This window comes from Oncorhynchus keta, chromosome 25, assembly GCF_023373465.1.
Source record: "Oncorhynchus keta strain PuntledgeMale-10-30-2019 chromosome 25, Oket_V2, whole genome shotgun sequence".
In the NCBI taxonomy this organism is placed as follows: domain Eukaryota; kingdom Metazoa; phylum Chordata; class Actinopteri; order Salmoniformes; family Salmonidae; genus Oncorhynchus; species Oncorhynchus keta.
This window is the reverse complement of record NC_068445.1, coordinates 29,405,640-29,432,567: the sequence shown is the minus strand read 5'-3', so window position 1 is coordinate 29,432,567 and position 26,928 is coordinate 29,405,640. Positions and strand designations below refer to the sequence as shown.

The window sequence follows — 26,928 nt, the reverse complement described above, 5'->3', positions numbered from 1 at the left end:
TATACCCCGGTGAGGTACAGAAACGGTATGAAAATAGGATACCGCCCTACTGTAGTTGTTGACCCTGTTGTTGTGTCTTGCAGGTGTCAGCCTGCTGGTACCCCATGGGGCGATCGCTGAGGACCCAACCTCTGAGATGTTCATGGTCATAAATCAGGGAGAGTCCAGGTGAGAGCACATCTCATGATCGTCTGTCTTTCAGTCCCCATCTATTTCTTCATCTTGCTTCTTTCATCAAACTTTACCATTCTAGCTATGCTACTTGTCCACCCTTCCCCACCTACAGTGCCTTGCGAAAGTATTCGGCCCTCTTGAACTTTGCAACCTTTTGCCACATTTCAGGCTTCAAACATAAAGATATAAAACTGTATTTTTTTGTGAAGAATCAACAACAAGTGGGACACAATCATGAAGTGGAACGACATTTATTGGATATTTCAAACTTTTTTAACAAATCAAAAACTGAAAAATTGGGCGTGCACAATTATTCAGCCCCTTTACTTTCAGTGCAGCAAACTCTCTCCAGAAGTTCAGTGAGGATCTCTGAATGATCCAATGTTGGCCTAAATTACTAATGATGATAAATACAATCCACCTGTGTGTAATCAAGTCTCCGTATAAATGCACCTGCACTGTGATAGTCTCAGAGGTCCGTTCAAAGCGCAGAGAGCATCATGAAGAACAAGGAACACACCAGGCAGGTCCGAGATACTGTTGTGAAGAAGTTTAATGCCGGATTTGGATACAAAAAGATTTCCCAAGCTTTAAACATCCCAAGGAGCACTGTGCAAGCGATAATATTGAAATGGAAGGAGTATCAGACCACTGCAAATCTACCAAGACCTGGCCGTCCCTCTAAACTTTCAGCTCATACAAGGAGAAGACTGATCAGAGATGCAGCCAAGAGGCCCATGATCACTCTGGATGAACTGCAGAGATCTACAGCTGAGGTGGGAGACTCTGTCCATAGGACAACAATCAGTCGTATATTGCACAAATCTGGCCTTTATGGAAGAGTGGCAAGAAGAAAGCCATTTCTTAAAGATATCCATAAAAAGTGTTGTTTAAAGTTTGTCACAAGCCACCTGGGAGACACACCAAACATGTGGAAGAAGGTGCTCTGGTCAGATGAAACCAAAATTGAACTTTTTGGCAACAATGCAAAACGTTATGTTTGGCGTAAAAGCAACACAGCTCATCACCCTGAACACACCATCCCCACTGTCAAACATGGTGGTGGCAGCATCATGGTTTGGGCCTGCTTTTCTTCAGCAGGGACAGGGAAGATGGTTAAAATTGATGGGAAGATGGATGGAGCCAAATACAGGACCATTCTGGAAGAAAACCTGTCTGCAAAAGACCTGAGACTGGGACGGAGATTTGTCTTCCAACAAGACAATGATCCAAAACATAAAGCAAAATCTACAATGGAATGGTTCAAAAATAAACATATCCAGGTGTTAGAATGGCCAAGTCAAAGTCCAGACCTGAATCCAATCGAGAATCTGTGGAAAGAACTGAAAACTGCTGTTCACAAATGCTCTCCATCCAACCTCACTGAGCTCGAGCTGTTTTGCAAGGAGGAATGGGAAAATATTTCTCGATGTGCAAAACTGATAGAGACATACCCCAAGCGACTTACAGCTGTAATCGCAGCAAAAGGTGGCGCTACAAAGTATTAACTTAAGGGGGCTGAATAATTTTGCACGCCCAATTTTTCAGTTTTTGATTTGTTAAAAAAGTTTGAAATATCCAATAAATGTCGTTCCACTTCAAGATTGTGTCCCACTTGTTGTTGATTCTTCACAAAAAATACAGTTTTATATCTTTGTTTGAAGCCTGAAATGTGGCAAAAGGTTGCAAAGTTCAAGGGGGCCGAATACTTTCGCAAGGCACTGTATGTACCGATGTACACTGAGAGTCGGGAAGCAAGTTCAGGGAGTGAATACGTTTAATAAATGAACAAAACAAGAAACACAAACAGTCACCGACATGTAACAGCAACAAGGACGACTGGGGAAGAAACCAAAGGGAGTGACATATAAAGGGCAGGTAATCAAGGAGGTGATGGAGTCCAGGTGAGTGTCATTATGCGCGTAACGCTGGTGACAGGTGTGCGCCCTGACGAGCAGCCTGGTGACCTAGAGGCCGTCGAGGGAGTACAAGAGACAGTACCCCCTCCGTGACGCGTGGCTCCAGCCGCAGGACGCCGACCAAGATGACGATGTCGGGGATCAGGAGCGGACTGGTCACCTCTGTCTGCTAAGTCGCGGGAACCTGACGTTCCGGCTGAGGCGCAGGAGCATGGTGACCTAGAGCGTCGGAGAGAGAGCATACATGACAGTACCCCCTCCCCGGCGCGTTTGGCTCCAGCCGCAGGACGCCAACCACAGGGACAATTCCAGGGATCCGGAGCGGACCGTTCACCTCTGCTGGGGCGCAGAAACCTAATGAACCGGCTGAGGAGTAAGAGCCTGATGAGCCGGCTGAGACCTCCCCGGTTGCCTCAATTGAGGCACAGGAAACTGTTCACCCAGCTTAGGCTTGGGAGCCTATCGAACCCACTGAGGTATGGGAGTCTACAAACCGGCTGAGGCCTCACAGGTAGCTCCGGCTCCAACATCACCCCCAACACAAAAACAACAACAAAAAAACACTCCCTGATGTTTCCCTTTGTTGAGTCGTCATTCTGTAACGATGTACGCTGAGAGTCGGGAAGCAAGTTCAGTGAGTGAATACATTTAATTAATAAAACAAGAAACGGGAACAATGATGGCTGGGGAAGAAACCAAAGGGAGTGACACATAAAGGGCAGGTAATCAAGGAGGTGATGGAGTCCAGGTGAGTGTCATTATGAGCGTACCGCTGGGGACAGGTGTGCGCCCTAGCGAGCAGCCTGGTGACCTAGAGACCGGAGAGGGAGCACACGTGACAACGCATTTCCACCGTCTGAGGTAAAAGCGTAATAAATAACCCAGTGTATCCATTACAGTTCTGCATAGCTGAATATTTCTTTAGCTAATTTAGACAAAATAAAAACCTCCAAATGAAGACTTATGAATGTAGTCTGTCCTGTTCAGTATAAACGTTGGTGACCCTTCCCACTCTGTGTTTATGGAGGGCTCTAGCAGATAGGCTATGGTGCTCGCTGGGTCCATCGAGCAGTCTCCACAGGAATCCTTTAGGTGTCAAGATCAGGCTGATCATTTCCACTGTAGCCTCACAGGCGGTATTCCAGCAACAGAAAAAGTTCAGTTCATATGCAGCAAGCTGGGTTTATTTCCAATTTAGTCCAACTGACTTCAAGGAAGTAAAGTCCATATACCCAGTAAAGTAGAGACACACACAGACCGTAGGAAGAAAGAATATGGGTTGAGGTGGTGGGTCTTTCGTCTTGACATACAGTTTTATTCATTCCCGTCATGGGCAGGTAATGATCCTGTGATGGACTCCCCTCTCCAGGGGGCCTCTGCTCTGGCTGCTCCTTAGTTGAAGCCCCCTGGGGCTACAGCCTGGTAGCCGTCACCACTCATTCACAGCTTTCCATTCCAACACAGTGGGGGAAGGAAGAAGTGTGAAACTCCAAGGAAGGGACCTAAAATGGCTGACATTTCATGGTCTGAGCATTCAATGACAGCTATACTCATTGTTTTCAGTATGTTCCGTGCATACCCGACCTGGGTGAAATATTTCAGAGTAGCTATATGAATTCTAGATTTTCTATTGATTTCAAATATACCTGAAATATACCTTCAAGTACAGATGGGTTCAGGCCTGACAAGTAAATGGTATTTTTTCCACTCTATGTGAACGATTCAGCACGAGTGAGTCTGTTTACTGTGTAGACATCTCTCCCTGACTGAGGTTTGTGGAGTTGTCATCCTGAGAGCTGTCACTCACTATCTATCCTCACCAGCCAGAGGTGCCAGCAGAGAATTGCGTCCTTTCTTCTCTCTAAACCAAAGAATCCACAGCCAATAGACTTATCCCAGCCATATAACAGAATTCCATTCAAATATATTTTTCAGGTTGTTATTTTCAACTCTGTCAAAGGTTTGGGGAAAATATTTTTAAGACAGTTGGTTTTGGTGAAGTTGAAGATATTTCCCTTGCCCCCAATTGTTAGATGAAAGCATTTGTGTTTGGTAAGATGGATCTTTTAACCTATAGGGGCAGAATCAGCCCAACTTTCTAACCACAGGCAGAATTTGAGTTCATGGTGGTAAAAAACAAACGCAGTATATAAACATTTCTTCTGTTGTGGTCTGGTCTATTGCAGATCTGTTTATATTTCAAAACCAGAGCCACCTGTTTTATACACCCACATTTCTACAACAACTTGGGAAGTGAATTTAAAGTTCTACATTCTAAATGTTCTTTATTGAAGTTCCGGATGATAGGTGTTTTCCCCTTGTGGTGTCGGTGTTACGGTCATGACTGGGGCTGTGCAGTGCATCTAGATGGTGTGGGAGTATGGTCATGGCCGGGGCTGTGGTGTGGGAGTACGGTCATGGCCGGGGGCTGTGCAATGCATATCTCCCCCTTGAGGATGAAATGACTCCTCCGCCCAGCCACTGTACCTTCTGGTCAGCCTCAACAACACCCCACAGGGACAGACTGTGTCTGTTGTCCAAATGACACCCTTTACACTACTTTTGACCAGGGCCCATAGTTACACTATACAGTGTAGAGAATAGGGTGCCATTTGGGATGCAGATGCCTGTTTATTCTGGCTGTCCTGCTGGAAAGATGTGCAAGTTCTCCTAAGCCCCCTCGGGTCATATGGTCATTTGATCAGCAGGTGGGATGTCACTGACTGTCTCTGGCTGTAGCCATTGGTAATGGTGTTAACATAGAATTCATTTTAAAGCCACTAAAAGGCATGTACAAAAAATATCATAAATTGATCTTGTAGTCTATCATGTAGTGTTCCCCTTTATGTACCAATCTGATGAATGTCCCTGTTCTCTGCCCAGGAATATGCATCGCCTTAAGAAATGGACAAAAACCCAGTTGGACAGGCAGGTGGAAGCCTACAAGCAAATCAAGGTGAAGCTAATGGAGCATGTTAATGTGTGCATTTATTTAGCCCTGCGCAGCCTCTCCTCTCTCTGTGGCGTTGTGGCCCAATATGCCACTTTGCACAGCTCCCCAGTCCCTGAAGAGAGAGTGATCAGTCACTTTGAATAATGGACCTCATCTAGGGCCAGGGAGGCAGCTGAGCCATACATGGGTACAGGACCCTTCATGATGATGACAAGTGGAATTGAAAAAGATGGATGCACCCCAAATAGCACCCTAAATAGTACACTACTTTTGACCAGAGCTGGTCAAAAGTAGTGTACTGTATAGGGAACAGGGTGCAGTTTGGAATGCAGAGAGGTACTTCTGCTTTTTTGTGCTGCTACTGCTGGACTCTTCTCACTCATAAGTGGTAGGCAGCTACTTAAAACCCAGGTAATCTGCTCCTTGCGTAGCTGCTCTTACTGTTGAATGTGTGATCAGGCTTGTCGCTGTTGGCTGAAGGATAATCAGAGATATCGCTGGCTCATTCCAATCTATGCAGGGCTGCTGGTGATTGAGAGTGAGCAGTGAGCTCTCGTCTGAATAAAAAAAGGTACATGATGACTGTGTGAGGTGGAGGTTGCACTCATAAGCACAGAATATGCAACCATATAATGTATTGCTGTTTATTACTGCATTCCCTAGTAGGGTATTCAGAATATTGTGCTGTTCAATAACACGAGCCAGTAAAATACATATATTATAAAAGGAAAAATATAATGTTTTATCAATAGAAGTCCTGACTCATTGAACATGTCTAAGAGGTGTCTGCATTATACAGTGGGATACAATATACACAGTATACCAAACATTAAGAACACCTTCCTAACATTAACCTCCCCCCCCCCCCACACACACATACACACACACACACGCACGCCTCTTTTGCCCTTAGAACAGCCTCAATCCGTTGGGTAATGGACTATACAAGGTGAAAAATGCGTTCCACAGGGATGCTGGCCCATGTTGACTCCAATGCTTCTCACACATATCCTTTGAGTGATGGACCATTCTTGATACACAGGAAACTTTTGGGCATGGAAAAACCCAGCAGTGTTGCAGTTATTGACACAAACCGGTGCACCTGGCACCTACTACCAAACCCTGTTAACCTGTTGCATCGAGCAATCCCGTATCCGGGAGCGTAATTATAGCCTCAAGCTCATTACCATAACGCAACGTTAACTATTCATGAAAATCACAAATAAATTAAATAAATATATTGGCAAACAAGCTTAGCCTTTTGTTAACAACACTGTCATCTCAGATTTTCAAAATATGCTTTTCAACCATAGCTACACAAGCATTTGTGTAAGAGTATTGATAGGCTTAATGCTATGCTCGCTATCATTCAGCAGGCAACATTTTCACAAAAACAAGAAAAGCATTCAAATAAAATAATTTACCTTTGAAGAACTTCGGATGTTTTCAATGAGGAGACTCTCAGTTAGATAGCAAATGTTCAGTTTTTCCAAAAATATTATTTGTGTAGGAGAAATCGCTCCATTTTGTTCATCACGTTTGGCTAAGAAAAAACCCTGAAAATTCAGTCATTACAACACCGAACTTTTTTCCAAATTAACTCCATAATATCGACAGAAACATGGCAAACGTTGTTTAGAATCAATCCTCAAGGTGTTTTTCACATATCTATTTGATGATAAGTCATTCGTGGCAGTTTGGTTTCTCCTCTGAAGCAAATGGTAAAATGCACGCAGCTGGAGATTGCACAATAATTGCAACGGAGGACACCAAGCGGGGCACCTGGTAAATGTAGTCTCTTATGGTCAATCTTCCAATGATATGCCTACAAATACGTCACAATGCTGCAGACACCTTGGGGAAACGACAGAAAGTGTAGGCTCATTCCTTGCGCATTCACAGCCATATAAGGAGACATTGGAACAAAGCGCATTCAAAATCTGGGGCATTTCCTGTTTGAAATGTCATCTTGGTTTCACCTGTAGCATCAGTTCTGTGGCACTCACAGATAATATCTTTGCAGATTTGGAAACGTCAGAGTGTTTTCTTTCCAAAGCTGTCAATTATATGCATAGTCGAGCATCTTTTCGTGACAAAATATCTTGTTTAAAACGGAAATGTTTTTTATCCAAAAATTAAAAGAGCGCCCCCTATATCGAAGAAGTTAAAAGGCACTTAATTCTTTTGTCTAGCCCATTCACCCTCTGAATGGCACACATACACAATCCATGTCCATCCTTCTTTAACCTGTCTCCTCCCATTCATCTACACTGATTGAAGTGGAATTAATAAGTGACATCAATAAGGGATCATAGCTTTCCCCTGAATTCACCTGGTCAATCAAATGTATTTATAAAGCCCTTTTTACACCAGCCTAAAACCCCAAACAGCAAGCAATGCAGATGTAGAAGCATGGTGGCTAAGAAAAACAGAAAGGAAGGAAGGAACCTAGGAGGAAGCCTAGAGGAACCAGGCTCTGAGGTGTGGCCAATCCTCTTCTGGCTGTGCCGGGTGGAGAAAACAGAACATGGCCAAGATGTTCAAACATTCATAGATGACCAGCAGGGTCAAATAATAATAATCACAGTGATTGTAGAGGGTGCAATAGGTCAGCACCTCAGGAGTAAATGTCAGTTGGCTTTTCATAGCCGAGCAGCAGGTGCGGTAAAGCGTCAAAAACAGCAGGTCCTGGACAAGGTAGCACGTCCGATGAACAGAACAGTTGAAACTGAAGCAGCAGCATGACCAGGTGGACTGGGGACAGCAAGGAGTCATCAGGCCAGGTAGTCCTGAGGCATGGTCCTAGGGCTCAGATTTACGTAAATTCACACAGGACATCGGATAAGACAGGAGAAATTCTCCGGAGGTAACAGACTGACCCTAGCCCCCGACAAAACTGTTGCAGCATAATTACTGGAGTCTGAGACAGGAGACACTGGCCCTGTCCAACAATACACCCAGACCGGGCCAACCAGGCAGGATATAACCCCATCCATTTTGCCAAAGCACAGCCCGCACACCACTAGAGGGATATCTTCAACCACCAACTTACTACCCTGAGACAAGGCAGAGTATAGCCCACAAAGATCTCTCCCATGGCACGAACCCGAGGGGTGCGACCAACCCAGACAGGAAGATCACGTCAGAGACTCAACCCACTTAACCTCTTGCTCCTACCTGACACGCAGGCGTCCCATCTAGACATCTGGAAATGCAAATGTGCTACGCTAAATGCTAATAGTACTCGTTAAAACTCAAACATTCATTAAAATACACATGCAGGGTATTGAATTAAAGCTACACTCGTTGTGAATCCAGGCAACAAGTCAGATTTTTAAAATGCTTTTCGGCGAAAGCATGAGAAGCTATTATCTGATAGCATGTAACACCCCAAAAGACCCGCAGGGGACGTAAACAAAATAATTAGCATAGTCGTCGCTACACAAACCGCACAAATAAAATATAAAACATTCATTACCTTTGACCATCTTCTTTGTTGGCACTCCTAGATGTCCCATAATCACTATTGGGTCTTTTTTTCGATTAAATCGGTCCATATATAGCCTAGATATCGATCTATGAAGACTGTGTGATAAAAGAAAAAAATAGCGTCTTATAACGTAACGTCATTTTTTTAAATTAAAAAAGTCGAAGATAAACTTTCACAAAACACTTCAAAATACTTTTGTTAATGCAACTTTAGGTATTAGTACACGTTAATAAGCAATCAAATTGATCACGAGGCGATATATATTCTTTAGCTGTCCGTCTGGAAATAATGTCCGGGTAAATCTCAACCAAAATATCCGGTCTGAGACCTGAACAAATGGCTTGTCTCTTCTTCGTTTGACCAAGAAACAAAGCCTAGGCAAATGACAAGACTGTTGACATCGTGTGGAAGCTGTAGGTATTGCAACCTCAGCCCCATTTATTGTGGTTCGCCTTTATCAATGGGTTGAAGTGGCGGATGGATATATATTTCCATTTTCAGTGATTAGATTTTCCTGCGCTTTTCGATGAAACGCATGTTCTGTTATAGTCACAGCCGTGATTTAACCAGTTTTATAAACGTAAAGTGTTTTCTATCCACACATACTAATCATATGCATATACTATATTCCTGGCATGAGCAGCAGGGCGCTGAAATGTTGCACGATTTTTAACAGAATGTTCGAAAAAGTAGGGGGTAGGAGTAACAGGTTAAGTGACAGCATGGAAGAGCACCAGTAAGCCAGTGAGGCAGGAAATTAGCGGGTTAAAGACAGGAAATCCCAGTGGAGAGAGGAGAACTGGCCAAGCAGAGACAGCAAGGGTGGTTCGTTGCTCCAGTGCCTTTCTGTTCACCTTCACACCCCTGGGCCAGACTACACTCAATAATAGGACTTACTGAAGAGATGAATCTTCAATAAAGACTTAAAGGTCGAGACCGAGTCTGCGTCTCTCACATGGATAGGCAGACAAATCCATAAAAATGGAGCTCTACAGGAGAAACCCTGCCTCCAGCTGTTTGCTTAGAAATTCTAGGGACAATAAGGAGGCCTGCCTTTTGTGACCGTAGCGTACATGTACAATATTTATTCCACGGGACATGCTAGGTCCAGAGTATGACTGTGGCAGTGAGTAGGTCCAGAGACATGTTGGACAAAACCCACTGAGTCGATGATGGCTCTGAAAGCCTTTTGGAGTGGGTCTGTGGACTTTTCCATGTGAATATTACAGTCACCAAAAATGTGAATATTATCTGCCATGACTACATGGTCCAATAGGAACTCAGTGAGGAATGCTGTATATGGCCCAGGAGGCCTGTAAACAGTAGCTATAAAAAGGGATTGAGTAGGCTGCATCGATTTCTTGACTAGAAGCTCAAAAGACGAAAACATAGTCTTTTTTTTTTTGTAAATTGAATTTTGGTATCGTAAATGTTAGCAACACCTCCAGCTTTGTGGGATGCGGTAGGGACATGGTCACTAGTGTAACCAGGGGGAGAGGCCTAATTTAACACAGTAAATTCATCAGGCTTAAGCCATGTTTCAGTCAGGCCAATCACGTCAAGATTATAATCAGTGATTAGTTAATTGACTATAACTGCCTTGGAAGTGAAGGATCTAACATTAAGTAGCCCTATTTTAAGATGTGAAATATCACAATCTCTTTCAATAATGACAGGAATGGAGGAGGTCTTTATTCCAGTGAGATTGCTAAGGCAAACACCTCCATGTTTAGTTTTGCCCAACCTAGATCGAGGCACAGACACGGTCTCAGTGGCGATAGCTGAGCTGACCACACTGACTGTGCTAGTGGCAGACTCCACTATGCTGGCAGGCTGGCTAACAGCCTGCTGCCTGGCCTGCACCCTATCTCATTGTGGAGCTAGGGGAGTTAGAGCCCTGTCTATGTTTATAGATAAGATGAGAGCACCCCTCCAGCTTGGATGGAGTCAGTCACTCCTTAGTAGGCCTGTTTGTGGGTGAGTCCCAGAAAGAGGGCCAATTATCTACAAATGCTATCTTTTGGGAGGGGCAGAAAACAGTTTAACCAGCGATTGAGTTGTAAGACTGTTGTAGAGCTCATCACTCCCCCTAACTGGGAGGGGGCCAGAGACAATTACTCGATGCTGACACATCTTTCTAGCTGATTTATACGCTGAGGCTATGTTGCGTTTGGTGACCTCTGACTGTTTCTTCCTAACGTCGTTGGTACCGAAGTGGATAACAATATCTCTATACTCTCTACACTCGCCAGTTTTGGCCTTAGCCAGCACCATCTTCAGAATAGCCTTAACGTCTGTAGCCCTGCCCCCTGGTAAACAGTGTATGATCGCTGGATGATTCTTTTTAAGTCTAATACTGCAGGTAATGGAGTCGCTAATGACTAGGGTTTTCAATTTGTCAGAGATAATGGTGGGAGGCTTCAGCATCTCAAACCCTGTAACGGGTGGAGGAGAGACCAGAGAAGTCAGATGGGGAGAACCAGTTGAAAGTTTCTGTTGGCTGAATGAGAGACACCGGTTGAGCATTCTGACAGAATTTCCTTCCAGAAGCCATGAGATTGTCTGGCGGCCGGTGTTGTGCCGAAAATCTCCCCCCTTTGCGTTCTTCAGTGCTGCGACTTGCTTGCTATATGAGATTTGTCCGTTCAGCCTACATTTCACTGATCTTAGTAGCAGAAAGCAATTTTGTATGCAGTTTTCGGTTTGGCTATTTGTTTCAAGTGTATGTGGCTGTTCTTGCTTGTATGCACCCGTGGGCGCCCGGTGTCGTCCCCGGCAAGATACCGCCCTGGGCGGCCGCCATGTCGCCCGTACTTAAATCTGATACGTATTTTGTTTTAGTTTATAAATAAATCTCTTTGCCAAAATTCGTCATCTCTCCTATGTCTTATTTGACTAGTATTTTTGAAAGTGTAAGGATAAAAGTTCAGCCCTAGTTGTTCTGTTGTTGTTCGGGCGGCAGTTAACCTAGTGGTTAGAGCGTTGGGCCAGTAACCGAAAGGTTGCTCGATTGAATCACTGAGCTGACAAGGTAAAAATCTATTGTTCTGTCCCTGAACAAGGAAGTTAACCCACTGTTCCTAGGCATCATTGTAAATAAAAATGTGCTCTTAACTGACTTGCCTCGTTAAATAAAAGGGAAAAAAAGTTTCTTGCTTGCCAACATTTGACTCCCTCCTCTGTTTAATATAACACATATACATGTATTATTCATTTAGGTTGCCTATTCTGATGTGAAGTTTGTTCTATAGAAAGTATTTGACTGATGTGTGCCACAGAAAGTATTTACCTCTAGCCACAAAATTAAGGAAATTAGAAGGGGGGTTCTGGCAGGGGGAGATTTTTGGCACAACACCGGGACTGTGCGAGGGGATTTATACTACTAACTGTAATTATTTGTGTCACAGACACTGTTTCATCCTTTCCTACACTTAAAATACCCTTGCCTAACGATTGCATGTGAAGCTGGGCTTGCAGCTCGGCTATCCTCACCTTAAGGCGATCGTTGTCCTGTACATTATGAGTACAGCGACTGCAATTAGAAGGTATGATGTTAATGTAACTACCTAGCTTTGGCTGGTGGAGGTCCTGTAGAACCATGTCCAGATAAAGCGTCTGGGGTGAAAAACATTTTGGGAAAAAATTGAAATATAAAACGGTAAAGTAAAAACCGTAAAGTTGGCAGGTAGCAAAGTAGCACGAGCAACAAAACGCACAGCAGCATGTAAACAAGTCCACAAGTTGTGACAGGAAATGACGTCAGTCCATGTCATGGAAGGAGCAGGTGTTCTTAATGTTTAAATACTCACTGTACATTGACAGTGAAAAGTGAACCATCAAAGATCCTAACCATTGTTTGGCAGTCCACACTACAGTATGTGTCAATCCTACTGAAATAGTTCACAAAGTCATCTGCCACAATGTTATTTCTGTCATTGTTTATGCCTCAGGGTATTTGTTTAAAGTAACACAGTGTATTTTGATGCTGTGACCTTTCCACCTTGCTCCCTCGAGGAACTGGATATAGCCTTAATCATTTTTTATTTAGGGGAGGAAATCTAGACAAATCTCAGATCTCTGGTCTGTCATGACTGATATGAGCTTAGAGAGCTTTGCGAAGGCATCTCGCTTCCTTGATCTTACTTGGCCTTTTTAAACCTCTGCCGCCCGCCCACCCACCACCCGCTGCCACACCGGCTACCCCTCCTGGCAACAAAACATTCCGATGCTATTTATTGTCAGACATTTTTTTAATGAACACATCGTATTTGAAGGTAAATTGTATTCTGACTTTACATCTTGGGTATCTAGCAGGGATGCCAAGAATCAAACACCTGCAGGCGGCTCTTGGTTTCTGTCTGCTGTTTGTGAATTTGCATGACTGTCCACCACCCTCATTAGTTTTTCCTCATTAATTGCTTTAATTTCATGCAGCACCACCACAAGAGATGATCAATAGTAAAGATAATGACTCCAATATGATAAGCACGAGGCTGATGAATATGCAAAATCAATGCAGGATCCCTTTATAGGACTATTAGTGCTGCACACTCAAGCCTTTATCATACAGTACATTATCTAAAATACTGTATGTCCTTCTTTTATATAGGGAATACAGTGCCTATGGAAATTATACAGACCCCTTGACTATTTCCACATGTTTATGTTACAGCCTTAATCTACAATTGATTAAAAAATAAAACAAAGCGAAAATAGGTGATTTGAAAAACAGAAATGCCTTTTTTACATAAGTATTCAGACCTTCAGACCCAATTCTGTGTCTCAGACCCTATGAGACACGGCATTGAGCTCAGGTGCCTCCTGTTTCCATTGATCATCCTTGATGTTTCTACAACTTGATTGGAGTCCACCTGTGGTAAATTAAATTGATTGGACATGATTTGGAAAGGCCCACAACTGTCTATATAAGGTCCCACAGTTGACAGTGCATGTCAGAGCAAAAACCAAGCTATGAGGTCGAAGGAATTGTCCGTAGAGCTCAGAGACAGGATTTGTGTCGAGGCACAGATGTGGGGAATGGTACAAAAAACATTCTGCAGTGTTGAAAGTCCCCAAAAACACTGTGGCCTCCAAACTGGCCAAACTGAGCAATTGGGGAAGAAGGGCCTTTTAACGGCTGTTTGAAGAAGTGGACCAAAGTGGTAAGTGTTCATGATTTATTAATAGAACTGAAAACTGAATAACAAAGAGAACGAACGAAACCGAAACAGTTCTGTCTGGTGCAGACACAAAAACAGAAAACAACTACCCACAAAACACAGGTGGGAAAAGGTTACCTAAGTATGGTTCTCAATCAGAGACAACGATAGACAGCTGCCTCTGATTGAGAACCATCCCAGGCTAAACACACAGAAATAGAAAACATGGAACACAAAACATAGAATGCCCACCCCAACTCACGCCCTGATCAAACCAAAATAGAGACATAGAAAGGATCTCTAAGTTCATGGCGTGACAGTACCCCCCAAAGGTGGAGACTCCGGCCGTAAAACCTAAACCTCCGGCCGTAAAACCTAAACCTATAGGGGAGGGTCTGAGTGGGATGTGAACCCCGCTCCATCTTAGGCTTGGCCCACTTAGGTGGTGCCTCTGGAGCGGGGACCCTCGCCCCCGACCCCTGACTGGGGACCCTCGCAGCGGGCCCTGGACAAGAGGGCGACTCTGTCAGCTCCGGACAGGAGGGCGACTCTGTCAGCTCCGGACAGGAGGGCGACTCTGTCAGCTCCGGACAGGAGGGCGACTCTGTCAGCTCCGGACAGGAGGGCGACTCTGTCAGCTCCGGACAGGAGGGCGACTCTGTCAGCTCCGGACAGGAGGGCGACTCTGTCAGCTCCGGACAGGAGGGCGACTCTGGCAGCTCCGGACAGGAGGGCGACTCTGGCAGCTCCGGACAGGAGGGCGACTCTGGCAGCTCCGGACAGGAGGGCGACTCTGGCAGCTCCGGACAGGACGCAGGCACAGGACTCACCAGGCTGGGGAGACCTACTGGAAGCTTGGTCCGTGGAGGAGGTATAGGATAGACCGGGCTGTGGGGGAGCACTGGAGATCTGGTGCGTAGCCTTACGGAGTTACAGTTCATGAGGAAGGGATGGACAACTTTGATGGGGGCCACAAATAAATCGAACTTATGAGGGGCCGCAGTGGCTTGTGGGTCTGTGTAACCACACCCCACCCGTGATAGCTAAGACAAAACATTTTACATTTTTAAGTTCACTTCCTGTAATTCTGCACATTTGCCATGGGCCGTAGAGAAAAAATAGCAGTTTTACGGCTGCCAGTTACCCATGCCTGTTATAAAGAAATCTGTCAATTGAAGTACATTTATTAGGCCATAATCTATGAATTTCACATGACTGGGAATACAGGTATGCATATGTTGGTCATAGATACATTTAAAAAGTTAGGGGCGTGGATCAGAAAACCAGTCAGTATCTGGTGTGGCCACCATTTGCCACATGCAGGGCGACATCTCCTTCGCAAAGAGTTGATCAGGCTGTTGATTTGTGGCCTGTGGAATGTTGTCCCACTCCTCTTCAATGGGTTTGCGAAGTTGCTGGATATTGACAGGAACTGGAACACACTGTCGTACACGTTGATCCAGAGCATCCCAAACATGTTCAATGGGAGACATGTCTGGTGAGAATGCAGGCCATGGATGAACTGGTCCTGGGCTGTTGTGGTTACATGTGTTTGTGAGTCCGGTTGGAAGTACTGCCAAATTCTCTAAAATGATGTTGGAGGCTGATTATGGTAGAGAAATGTACATTAAATTATCTGGCAACGGCCTTGGTGGACATTCCTGCAGTCAGCATGCCAATTACACGCTCCTTCAAACTTTGAGACATCTGTGGCGTTGTGTCGTGTGACAAAACTACACATTTTAGAGTGGCCTTATATTGTCCCCTGTACAAGGTGCAACTGTGTAATGATCATGCTGTTTAATCAGCTTCTTGATATGCCACACCTGTCAGGTGGATGGATTATCTTGGCAAATGAGAAATGCTCACTAACAGGAATGTAAACATTTGTGCACAGAATTTGAGAGAAATACAAACATGGGAACAACACTTTACATGTTGCGTTATATATTTTTGCTCAGTGTAATAGGTTGTCCATTTAGTAGTTACTTGAATTGTTGCATGTACAAACCCATTAAATGTTTGACCACATTTAATCAAATACATTCTACCTTTATGTAGCTACATTTAGTTGAATAGTATATTTTCAGAATTAACAGATGCCAATGTGTATGTTTCAGTGTCCAGACAGAGGAAGGCTTTGAGATCCTGTTAGGACCAGAGGTCACCTATGGCCCTCCAGGCATAGATCTCTCCAGGCCTGTTGCTATGACGATAGCTCACTGTGCTGAGGTGGATGCTGACAACTGGAACGTCCAACTGAAGAGGAAAACACAGGACAACAAATGGGAGGTAAGAGAAGCGCCTTTAAAGGGCAGCTGAAATCAAATAAAAAAACATTATCTGGTTGAAAATGGCCAATATTGCATCGATATTAGTCAAATACATTGATTCTCGTGTGTAAAAAATGTTCTACCAAGTGTATATGGCATCATTTTGGTCAAAGTGTTTTAATTTTAATCATGCCCAGTCATGCCAACTAATATGGGATGGTAACACCTAGGGAAAATTGTAATGCACGGAAAACAGCTGCACTGTGGCCCTCTATCCAATCGTATCAGCAGCACCTCCAGACAGCGAGAAAGACCTGCCCATTGCAGCACCTCGGAATTGTTTACAAAAGGACAAGACGTTGCCAAGTGTATGTTGAGAGAACACTTGGCCTCCAATCCCTTTATTGAGGGGCCACTTGCTGATGTGTTTGGAAGTGATCACTCCAATCTGCCATTGTTTTGGGCTAAATGAGAATTGAGATGATGCTCACTTGCATCCCAACTGTCACTTATCATTATTTGAACATTCTAAACCCAATCGTGAACATATTGCGACCTGTTTTGTTACATGATTCACCATTGAACATTGCCAGACAGACGCACTCTGGTGATAGATAGTGAGAAAGGTGTAAAAACTATATGGCACCAAAGCACGTCGCCAGTGACTTGATAAGATGATTTATCTAAAGTGGCCTCACAACTCATTGACAGGCACAGCCTGCCTGAGAGGAATAACACTGAGAGCGCTGGAGAAAAAAAAGACAATTGCAGGATGTAATAGCAGAGAAGACAAACGGCTTGTGTCTGTCAGACAGGACAACGACAGGGCAAAAGGCCTCGTTAGACATCGGCAGTATCGATCGGTGGATTCTGGACACGCTGAAATGGGTGTGGACGTGAGGCAATCGGGGAAGAGACATGGAAATGCCCCCCCCCCCCCCACCCCCCCGCTGACCTGAACTCACCACCTGTGTTCCAAATGGCACCTAGTGCACTACTTTTGACTATGGGCCCTGGTCAAAAGTAGTGCACGGTAGTGGACAAACATTAGGAACGCCTTCCTAATATTGCGTTGCACCACCTTGTGCCCTCAGAACAGCCTCAATTGGTTGGGGCATGGAATCTTCCACAGGGATGTTGGCCCATGTTGACTCCAATGCTTCCCACAGTCAAGTTGGCTGGATGTCCTTTGGGTGATGGACCATTATTTATTTATTGATAAAACATTTAAAAAAGTGCCCTTTTTCTCCCCAATTTCGTGGTATCCAATTTTCCCATTGCTGCAACTCCTATACAAACTCGGGATAGGCGAAGGTCGAGAAGCATGCGTCCCCCGAAACACGACCCCGCCAAGCCGTACTGCTTCTTGACACACTGCTTGCTTAACCCGAAAGCTAACCGCACCAATGTATCGGAGGAAACATTGTACAACTGGCAACTATGTCAGCGTGCATGTGCCAGGCCCGCAACAGGAGTCACTAGAGCGCAATGGGACAAGGACATCCCGGCTGGCCAAACCCTGCCCTAACCCGGACGACGCTGGGACAATTGTGCACTGCCTAATGGGTCTCCAGGTCACTGCCGGCTGCGACACAGCCCGGAGTCAAACCCGGATCTGTAGTGATTCCTGTAGCACTGTGATGCAGTGCCTTAGACCCCTGTGCCACTCGGGAGGCCCAGCTGGTGAACCATTCTTGATACACACAGAAAACTGTTGAGCATGGAAATCCCAGCAGCGTTGCAGTTCTTGACTCACTCAAACCAATGCACCTGACACCTACTACCCTGTTCAAAGGCACTTAAATAGTTTGTCTTGCCCATTCACCTTCTGAATGGTACACATACACAATCCATGTCTCAAGGCTTAAATTATTCTTTAACCTGTCTCCTCCCATTCATCTACACTGAAGTGGATTTAACAGGTGACATCAATAAGGGCACATAGCTTTCACCTGAATTCACCTGGTCAGGTTGTCATGGAAAGAGCAAATGTTCTTAAAATGTTATACACTCAGTGTATAGGGAATAGGGTGCCATTTGGGACACATGGACTGCCGGCCCTGCCTCCTAGACACCTCCCTCTGCTCAGGAATGCTTCACTGAACAGACACGTGAATCAGGCTGCCTGCCACTCACTGGCTTATTCAGTAATTGTTAGACAATGGTTTGTTACCTTCTGTTTTTCTCAGCACTGTTGTTGAGATACTTGTCCCCCCCCACCTCCACAGTATTTGTTTGAAGTTGCTAGTAGTAGTTGATATATATTTCAGCATTCTTGTTGTTTTTCACAGTATGCACTGTTCACCTTAGGAATGTCTAATACTTCCATGGTGTTGTCTTTTTGAGAAAGACATTTCTACAGTGCTAACAGATATTGTCATTGTACATTCCCAAGGGGTTGTTAATACACAACCCAGAGGCTCTGCAGGCACTACCAGCGCCAGCTCTTTGCATTATTTGTTCACACTAAGTTTTTTGTTTTTACAAAACAAGTGTAAGATGAAATAATGAAGAGCATGTCCAGGCAGGCATTAATAGAAGTGTACATCAGTGCTTTGGCAGACTGAACAGAGGGAGTCAGAATAATGACTAGTGCAGTTCTGCCCCAGGCTGTTATGTGGTGTCAGTGCTAAGAACAGTGCTTGTTATTTAGAAGACCAGCAGTCACTAGATTATCCTCAGTCGGCCCCTGCACCCAGTCTGTCCTAAATAATGTTGTTACAGCCAATGGAAGTGGGCTGTGTGCCCTAGGTAAGGTAATTATACAAGGTGTAGCAGTCTTTGCATGTATCACTGGCTTGCGTACAATGAAACAATGAGACGGTGGCAGGGATCATTGTCCCAATTAAGGGCTGGCTCCTGACCCCGTCAGTTCATAAATACTAAATGTTTCTCCCTGGCCCTTCTCTAACGGTGTCTCAAATAGCACCCTATTCCCTACATAGTGCACTACTTTTGACCAGACTATGTAGGGAATAGGGTGCCATTTGGGATGTAGCCTATACTCTTTCTCGGATATGCAACATGCATTGCTGCAGATTTCAGACACTGCAGACAATCTGGAGATTATTCTCGCTAAGATTTTTACTGCTTTGACATGTTCTTCAAGTGATCCACTGTTTTCTCAGACAACACTGAATGAATATTCAGTTTGTGCTTGGCTCGATGTTTGCTTGACCTGCAAAGGGCTTTTTAGAGGTGGCACAGTTATGCTGTTTTTCACTGCTAGATCAACTGGTCAAGTTAATAGTATTTTCTGCCTTAATATACTCTCCCTATTATACTCAAGATGCTACTACAAAAGGAAAATAGAGAGCCCTGAAGTAGATGCTAAAATGAATATTAGACTTATGTCGCTTTTCACTCTTAGTATTAAAAAGCAAGGTGACCCCTCAGAGGTTCGTAGAAATAATGAGTCCTTCCATAGAAATTAAGCCAAAGGACATGAAAAGTTTTCATGACCATCATAACTCGAAAAGGCATACAGTAATGGCATTAAATACCGGTTAAAGCCTTCTATGACATTTAATGACATAGTGTATGTGTTGTGAGTCATGATTTGAACTCCGGTCAGTCATCTGGGTTGTGGGGTAGCATAGCTCTCTGGTCACATCCCAAATGACACCCTATACCCTGCATAGTGCACTACTTTTGACCAGGGGCTCTGCTCAAAAGTAGTGCACTATAAAGCTAATAGGGTGCTATTTAGGACACGGTTAGCCCTCTGTCTTCTGCTCTGCTAATGACCCTGAGGATGAGCCAGGCGTCTACTTTCCATAGCTCAGTCTTGCATCTCATTACTCCTTTCTGCAACCAGAGGGTCAACACAACACAAACTAACAACATACAGTCGTTAGTCCTTCATTGTTTCTCATTTGTGTAAATTTCATAGCTTGTTATATTTCCAATTTTCTGCCAGATTGGCATTCTTTTTTTGTTCTTTTTATAGAAGGGGGGGGGGTGGATACTGTAGTCTGGGGTATAATTAAGCAATAAGGCAGGAGGAGGTGTGGTATATGGCCAATATACCATGGCTAAGGGGTGTTCTTAGGCATGGCGCAATATGGTCTCAATACCACGGCTGTCAGCCAACACTATTCAGGGCTCGAACTACCAGGTTTATCATTGATGTTATAAACTGGGTGTTTCTAGCCCTGAATACTGATTGGCTGACAGCCGTGGTACATCAGACTGTATACCACAGGGATGACAAAACATGTATTTTTCTGCTCTAATAACATTGATAACAAGTTTATCCTGTTTGGGATAGGGGGCAGCATTTTCACGTTTGGATGAAAAGCGTGCCCAGAGTAAACTGCCCAGATTTGGATAAAAAAAACACTCTGAAGTTTCCAAAACTTTTTGAATGATGTCTGTGAGTATAACAGAACTCATATGGCAGGTGAAAACCTGAGAAACATCCAACCAGGAAGTGGGAAATCTGAGGTTTGTCGTTTTCAACTCATTGCCTATCGAATATACAGTGTCTATGGGGTCAAATTACACTTCGTAAGGCTTCCACTAGATGTCAACAGTCTTTAGAACCTTCTTTGATGCTTCTACTCTGAAGGAGGGGGGAATGGGAGCTGAATGAGTCAGTGGTCTGGCAGAGTGGCATGAGCTGGTCACGCTCGTTTACGTGAGAGTTAGCTTGCGTTCCATTGCATTTCTAAAGACAAAGGAATTCTCCGGTTGGACCTGCCCCTGCGTCGTGAGTTTGGATTTGTGAACTGAATGCGCTAACAAAAGGACGTATTTGGACATAAATTATGGACTTTATCGAACAAATCAAACATTTATTGTGGAACTGGGATTCCTTGGAGTGCATTCTGATGAAGATCATCAAAGGAAAGTGAATATTTATAACGCTATTTCTGACTTCTGTTGACTCCAACATGGCGGATATCTGTATAGCTTGATTTGTTGTCTGAGCGCTGTACTCCGATTATTGCATGGTTTGCTTTTTCCGTAAAGTTCTTTTGAAATCTGACACAGTGGTTGCATTAAGGAGAAGTATATCTCTAATTCTGTGCATAACACTTGTATCTTATATTTAAGTTTATGTTGACTATTTCTGTAAATTAATGTGGCTCTCTGCAAAATCACCGGAAGCAAAACATTACTGAACGTTTACGCGCCAATGTAAACTGAGATTTTTGGATGTAAATGTGAACATTATCGAACAAAACATACATGTATTGTGTAACATGAAGTGTCATCTGATGAAGATCATTAAAGGTTCGTGATTAATTTGATCTTTTTCTGCTTTTTGTGACTCCTCTCTTTGGCTGAAAAATGGCTGTGTGTATTTTTGTGACTAGGCTCTGACCTAACATATGTTATGCTTTTGCTGTAAAGCCTTTTTGCAATCTGACATGATGGGTAGATACACTTCTTGTTAATCTTTAATTTGGTGTATTGCGCTTGTGAATGTATGAAAGTTACATATTTAAAAAAAAAATATAATTTTGCGCTCTGACTTTTCAGCGGAATGTTGTCGAGGGGTTCCGCTAGCCATAATAACAATAAGGCACCTCGGGTGTTTGTGGCATATGGCTGGCCAATATACCACGGCTAAGGGCTGTGTCCAGGCACTCGATGCGTCACGCCTAAGAACAGCCCTTAGCTGTGGTATATTGGCCATACCCTCGTGCCTTATTGCTTAATTATAGGCTGGCCATTCAAAAATATTGAATCTATTAATTGTCATTTCAAATAAGTGTTTCTCACCTCGGCCAACTGCTGTCATGTTCATAAATAAAGCATGTGTGTATTGTTCATATTGACTGATTGGTGTTCTGAGATATGTTACCATCTCCTAGCTGATTATCACATACTTCAGAGACTGCTTATAAGTAGATATTGTTCCCATTTGAAAAGCACTTTATATAGCACATTATATTAATTTACGTTATGTAACTTAGAACCAAACATTGAATTGGTCTCATGATGACACAACACGATAAAAGATGCAGAACAAATACACATACAATACACACACAGCCCACAGAGCATAATTATAGTACTTATTCTCAGTATAATCAAATGTGATGATGATAAATTAAATAGTCTTATCATCCTCTTTTGCTAAGCGACCTGTGTTGTGTTCTGTGTTCTGCGTTTCCAGGAAGTGATGTCAGTGGAGGATGAGTCAACATCTTGTTACTGCCTGATGGACTCCAGTAGCTGCCACCTGCTGCTGGACCAGCCGGGCTCCTATGCCCTTGTTGGTGAACCGCTCACCCAGGCAGCTGTGAAGAGGCTGAAGCTAGCAGTGTTTGGCAGCATGGGGCCCAAACCCATGGACTACAGCCTCCGAGTCTACTGTGTGGACGACACGCCACATGCCTTTCAGGTGCTATCATTGTTTCGAGTGTTTGTGGGGGGTTGGTTATTTTCATTGATTGCTGTTGGCTCTCCTGTGCAATCATATGAAGCTCAGTATTGATTACAGTGATTTTGCTCAGGCAGTATTGGATAGAGGACCACAAACATTGATATTTACGCATTAGCCTTCCGATCATTCGGTCATATTGTACTGTATGTGACTCTGAGTAAATTCAAATTCAATAAAGCATGCAAATGTGTGTATCGATATCTTCTCATCTAGTGTCAGGGAATTAAACTTCCTCACGTCCCCTGAGACATAGAACAGAACAGGCCTCAGGAGTGACTCTGCTTGTGTTCCTGTGATTTAGCAGAAGTCACTGGCAGCCGGGTTTAAAATGCTTTTTGGATTTGGTTTATGAATCCATCCCCTGCGCAGCCTGCCGAGCAGATGCCAGCCCTCTCTGTCCCCTGGGTCTCTGTCGACTACAATCACACTCACTCTCCTTCATGTTGTTCAAACTCTGGCTATTGACGGACACAGTCAATCACTGGTCATATCCTTGACCTAGATTAATAGGATGCTCCTGATAATAATATTAAGGATCTAATTTCAGTGAGAGATTTCCTTCTGAATGTAGCTGTTACTCTGGCATCAGCGGCCATACGATGTTAGGATTGGGCTGGCAAACAACCATCTAGTCTGCATAGGGAATACAGAATCTGTAGATTACAGAGTTACAGAATACAATTTGTCCAAGCAATGATGATCTTAAAGACGGGGGATGGGGAAATGTTGCTGTATTGAATGGGGTGTCGTTTCTCAAGGTCACAGAAAATGGCCATGATGTGCCCTTAAGTGATTGGATGGATACTGAGTATGATTTTTTTAATAGGAAGCTCTGTGATCTACTGGACAACCATAGAGTTGAGTTCAATGATGTCCAGGATGTAACTGTGTTTAAAGACAAAGGTAGATGGAGGGTAATTCATCCAGCAGGTTCCCTGTTGTCATTGTATTTGTATTATTTGAGAAATGTTCAAGCATGTTTTATGATCACATTGCCAATGTTGGATTGTTTTTAACACCTACTGTGAAGAAACAATATGCACGCACACACACTTTTTTTGTGATTGAAATGTCTGAAAAACAGCCACAAACTGAGAGCAATGATGTCAGATTAATAACTTCAGCCTCAAATCAAAGAGCTCTTTCATCACTCCAAATTCAATTTGGTGGACGGCTGTTAGCCGATACATGCTCAAACAATGGATTCAATTGAAACTACAAACTTGTATGGCTCCACATTTGATATAACTGCTAATGACAATTGTATTTTTGTAATGTTCTTTAATGTAATTTTAGGACACTCTTGACTTGAGGATAATGCTCAGGTTTTGACAATGTTTGCGATAGTCGATTTGTGGATCCACCAGAGCAAGAATCAATCACTAACCAGTTGGTTGGCAGTGAACTGGGATGTATGTAAACTGTGGTGATAACTGTCCCATTGATCTGTCTGTCTTTCTATCCATCTGTCCCCAGGGAGTGGTGGCCACAGAGACCTGTAGAAGAGGACAGCTCCTTGAGGAACCCAAGATTCTGCCTTTCAGAGGGAACACCTTCAGCCTCCAAGTCTCCATCCAGGATGTCCCACAGTTTCTATGGAACATTAAACCCTTTACCACGTGTCAGGTAACTAAGACTGTAACTACATACAGATTGAGCACTGAATGATTTCAGATACATTACTGGAAATCTGAGCATGGAAAGATACATGTGTTATTTGTTGCCAGATTGTTGACAATTTGGATACAACCAGACTTACTGGGGATTGTTTACCTTTATTGGTATATGTGTGTGAACAATGGACAGCAATGTAGGTCAGTACTTCCTCTGTAAATATGTTTTCTAATATTGCCTTCAGACAAACAAAGAGGTGTAATTGGTTCACACTCAAAAATGTTGCATAAAGCTTAATTATTCAATGTAATTAGTCAATGTTAATTATTCAAAGCTTAATTATTCAATGCTGCTCATCGGTAGTTCTTTACAAATGCTGTTTTGAATTCAATAATATTTTACCAACTCACTGAAGAAGGCTGTAAAGGCGAAATGTCTGTGTACGCTATCCCTGATGCAGTACATTTTTTTTTACATTGAATAAGGAAGTAAGCTTTATGCAAAAAAGAATTGAGCACGAACCCATTACACCTCTTCGTTTGTCTGAATTTGTGGATTTACGCACCAGCCAAGCTTCTGGGAGAGCGCAATGGTTCTCTTTTGATGAGCTAATATTGCCTTCTTACTACTGATCACTTTAAAATGGTGGTGCTTGTTTTTACAATAGGCTTTATAATTGCCCCAAAAACAACTGTGAGTGGGGTGAGGAAGTAGGATGGCGTGCCTCAGACAGACACTTCCTCTTGGCTTATTTATGAGGATCTTTGGAGGGAGACTACCTCTGTGAACCTCCCCCTTTCATAGAGCAGGTGGAGAGTAATGGCTCTCGCCTGCACCATACAGTACATCAAGACAGCTTTTACTGCTAAAAATGACCTGGCCTCTCCACGTACATCATTCCCCTAGTGCAACATTAACTGCTGCATCCATCCCACATCGTGGAGGATCTGATGATCAAAGCCAAGGGGTTAAGTCCTCTTTAGGCAAAAAGACTGTTTACATTTGTTTTACTGTACAGTTAGCCAGGATCCCTATCACCATATGTGAGTCCCATATAGCACACTGTTCCCTATAAAGTGCATTACTTTTGACCAGAGCTCTATGGGAAGTGCACTATATCAGGGATAGGGTGCCATTTGGGATGCATATCATTACTGTGAATAGTTTACAGGTCACTTTATTATGCAGAGATGGAAGAAGGGAGCATGCGTGAGGTCAAGGTCGTTTCCCTGCCGATGTGCCCACGGCAGAAATTAATTATGCATCAAAGGCAATCATTTTCCCGTTTGTCGATCCCTCGCTCCCGGATATCGTGTGTAATACTTAGCTCGCGATCGGACTTCCATTATCAGAATTAAGTGGGATTTGTCCCTCCCCCTCTCCCTACAGTACAAATGCATATTTCCATACACAATGCTATCCTTGCATAACGCTGCGCGACTTCAAACCCCTCAAACATCCTCTTACCTCACTACTTTGTCTGCGTATGCATATGAGACCTTCCCATGTGACAAATGAGTCATCTTCTGGAGAGAAATAATACTGTAGAAGCCCAGATATCTCATCCTGTTTTACCTCTGTCTTCCTCCTCTCTCACTCCATCTCTCTCTCGACATGCAGGAATTTTCCTTTTCCCAAGTGTGGTGCAGCAACCAGCAGCCCCTGCACTGTGCCTTCTCCCTGGAGAGATACAGCCCCACCACCACCCAGTTCTCCTGCAAGATTAGCGTGAAGCAGGTCAAAGGTCACGAGCAGATTCTGCAGGTCTATACATCTGTGGCAGAGGTGAGCCTGGCTCTCTGTGTGTGGAGGACATTTTTCTCCTACAATCCATACATACAATCTTTATTAACCCTCAGTGAAGTCAGTGTCCTCTGCTGGCTGAACAGTCTGTCCTCAGGGTCTGCAGTGGTTGTCTTTCAAATGGCACTCTGTTCAATATAGTCCTCTGGTCAAATCTAGTGCACTATATAGGGAACAGGGTGCCATTTGTGATGCATCTTGTGTTTCTTTATAAAACAGAGGGAAGATAGAATATATCAATGTGAGCTGACTATTCTTGGTCCTGTATATCCCAACAGCCCTTTTGTTAAATACAAATGTAATTCAATTACATTTGACAACTGTCTGTTTTGCCTTTGTAGAGCAAGAAGGAGTCAGTCCTGTTTTTTATGCAGACAGACTGCACCGTCACCTCACAGACGGGACCCAAGGCCTTCAAAATCCCCCTTTCCATCCACCAGAGGATCTGTGCCACCTTTGACACTGCCAACACTAAGGGAAAGGACTGGCAGATCTTAGCCCAGAAACTCCATCTAGATAGGTGTGTGTCCAAGGCTGTGATCACAAATAGCACCATATTCTCTATGTAGTGCACTACTTTTCACCATGGCCCTATGGCACTAAATAGGGAATAGAAGTGTGCCATTTGAGATGCAGCCCAGCTGTCCGTCATGTCTCACGGGGTGTTTCAATGATTGCTTGAACAAACAGCAGAAGGTATTTGAGACTTTAGTGGTTCCAAATGAGCCTGATCAGCTGTCCTCATTTTATATCTTATCATGTTAAGCTCATTTTAATTGAGTCTGATGGCACATCAATGACTGCATTCACAGAGGGTGATATGCTTTTCGCAGGGAGGGGTAAACCCTTGTTTTGTAGTGAAATAGTGCCCTCCACTGGATCTAATGGATATCTGTAATAGACACATTGCAAGCTGTTAGCACAAACCACCCATAAGCCTGCAGAGTACATTTGTCATATGCCTACATATTCAGCTCTAACTCGAAATTCACTTCTTCCACACAAATGCTACCTTACAGTTGACTTACTTAGATATTTACCTAGGATAGGATAAGTAATCATTTACATTACATTACATTTAAGTCATTTAGCAGACGCTCTTATCCAGAGCGACTTACAAATTGGTGCATGCACCTTATGACATCC

The 26,928-nt window shown here is 43.7% G+C and overlaps 1 protein-coding gene across 4 annotated transcripts in view; it reads left to right on the top strand.

Moving 5' to 3' along the window:
* The window catches only part of LOC118358507 (netrin receptor UNC5D-like), a 238,465-nt gene that overhangs the window by 202,519 nt on the left and 9,018 nt on the right, over positions 1 to 26,928 (top strand). For all 4 annotated transcript variants that reach the window (XM_035736420.2, XM_035736418.2, XM_035736417.2 and 1 more), the window contains 6 exons: positions 84 to 168; positions 15,816 to 15,987; positions 22,096 to 22,323; positions 23,842 to 23,991; positions 25,600 to 25,764; positions 26,124 to 26,302. In XM_035736420.2, the coding sequence (XP_035592313.2) occupies positions 84 to 168; positions 15,816 to 15,987; positions 22,096 to 22,323; positions 23,842 to 23,991; positions 25,600 to 25,764; positions 26,124 to 26,302 (979 nt within the window). The remainder of the gene's footprint in view (positions 1 to 83; positions 169 to 15,815; positions 15,988 to 22,095; positions 22,324 to 23,841; positions 23,992 to 25,599; positions 25,765 to 26,123; positions 26,303 to 26,928) is intronic.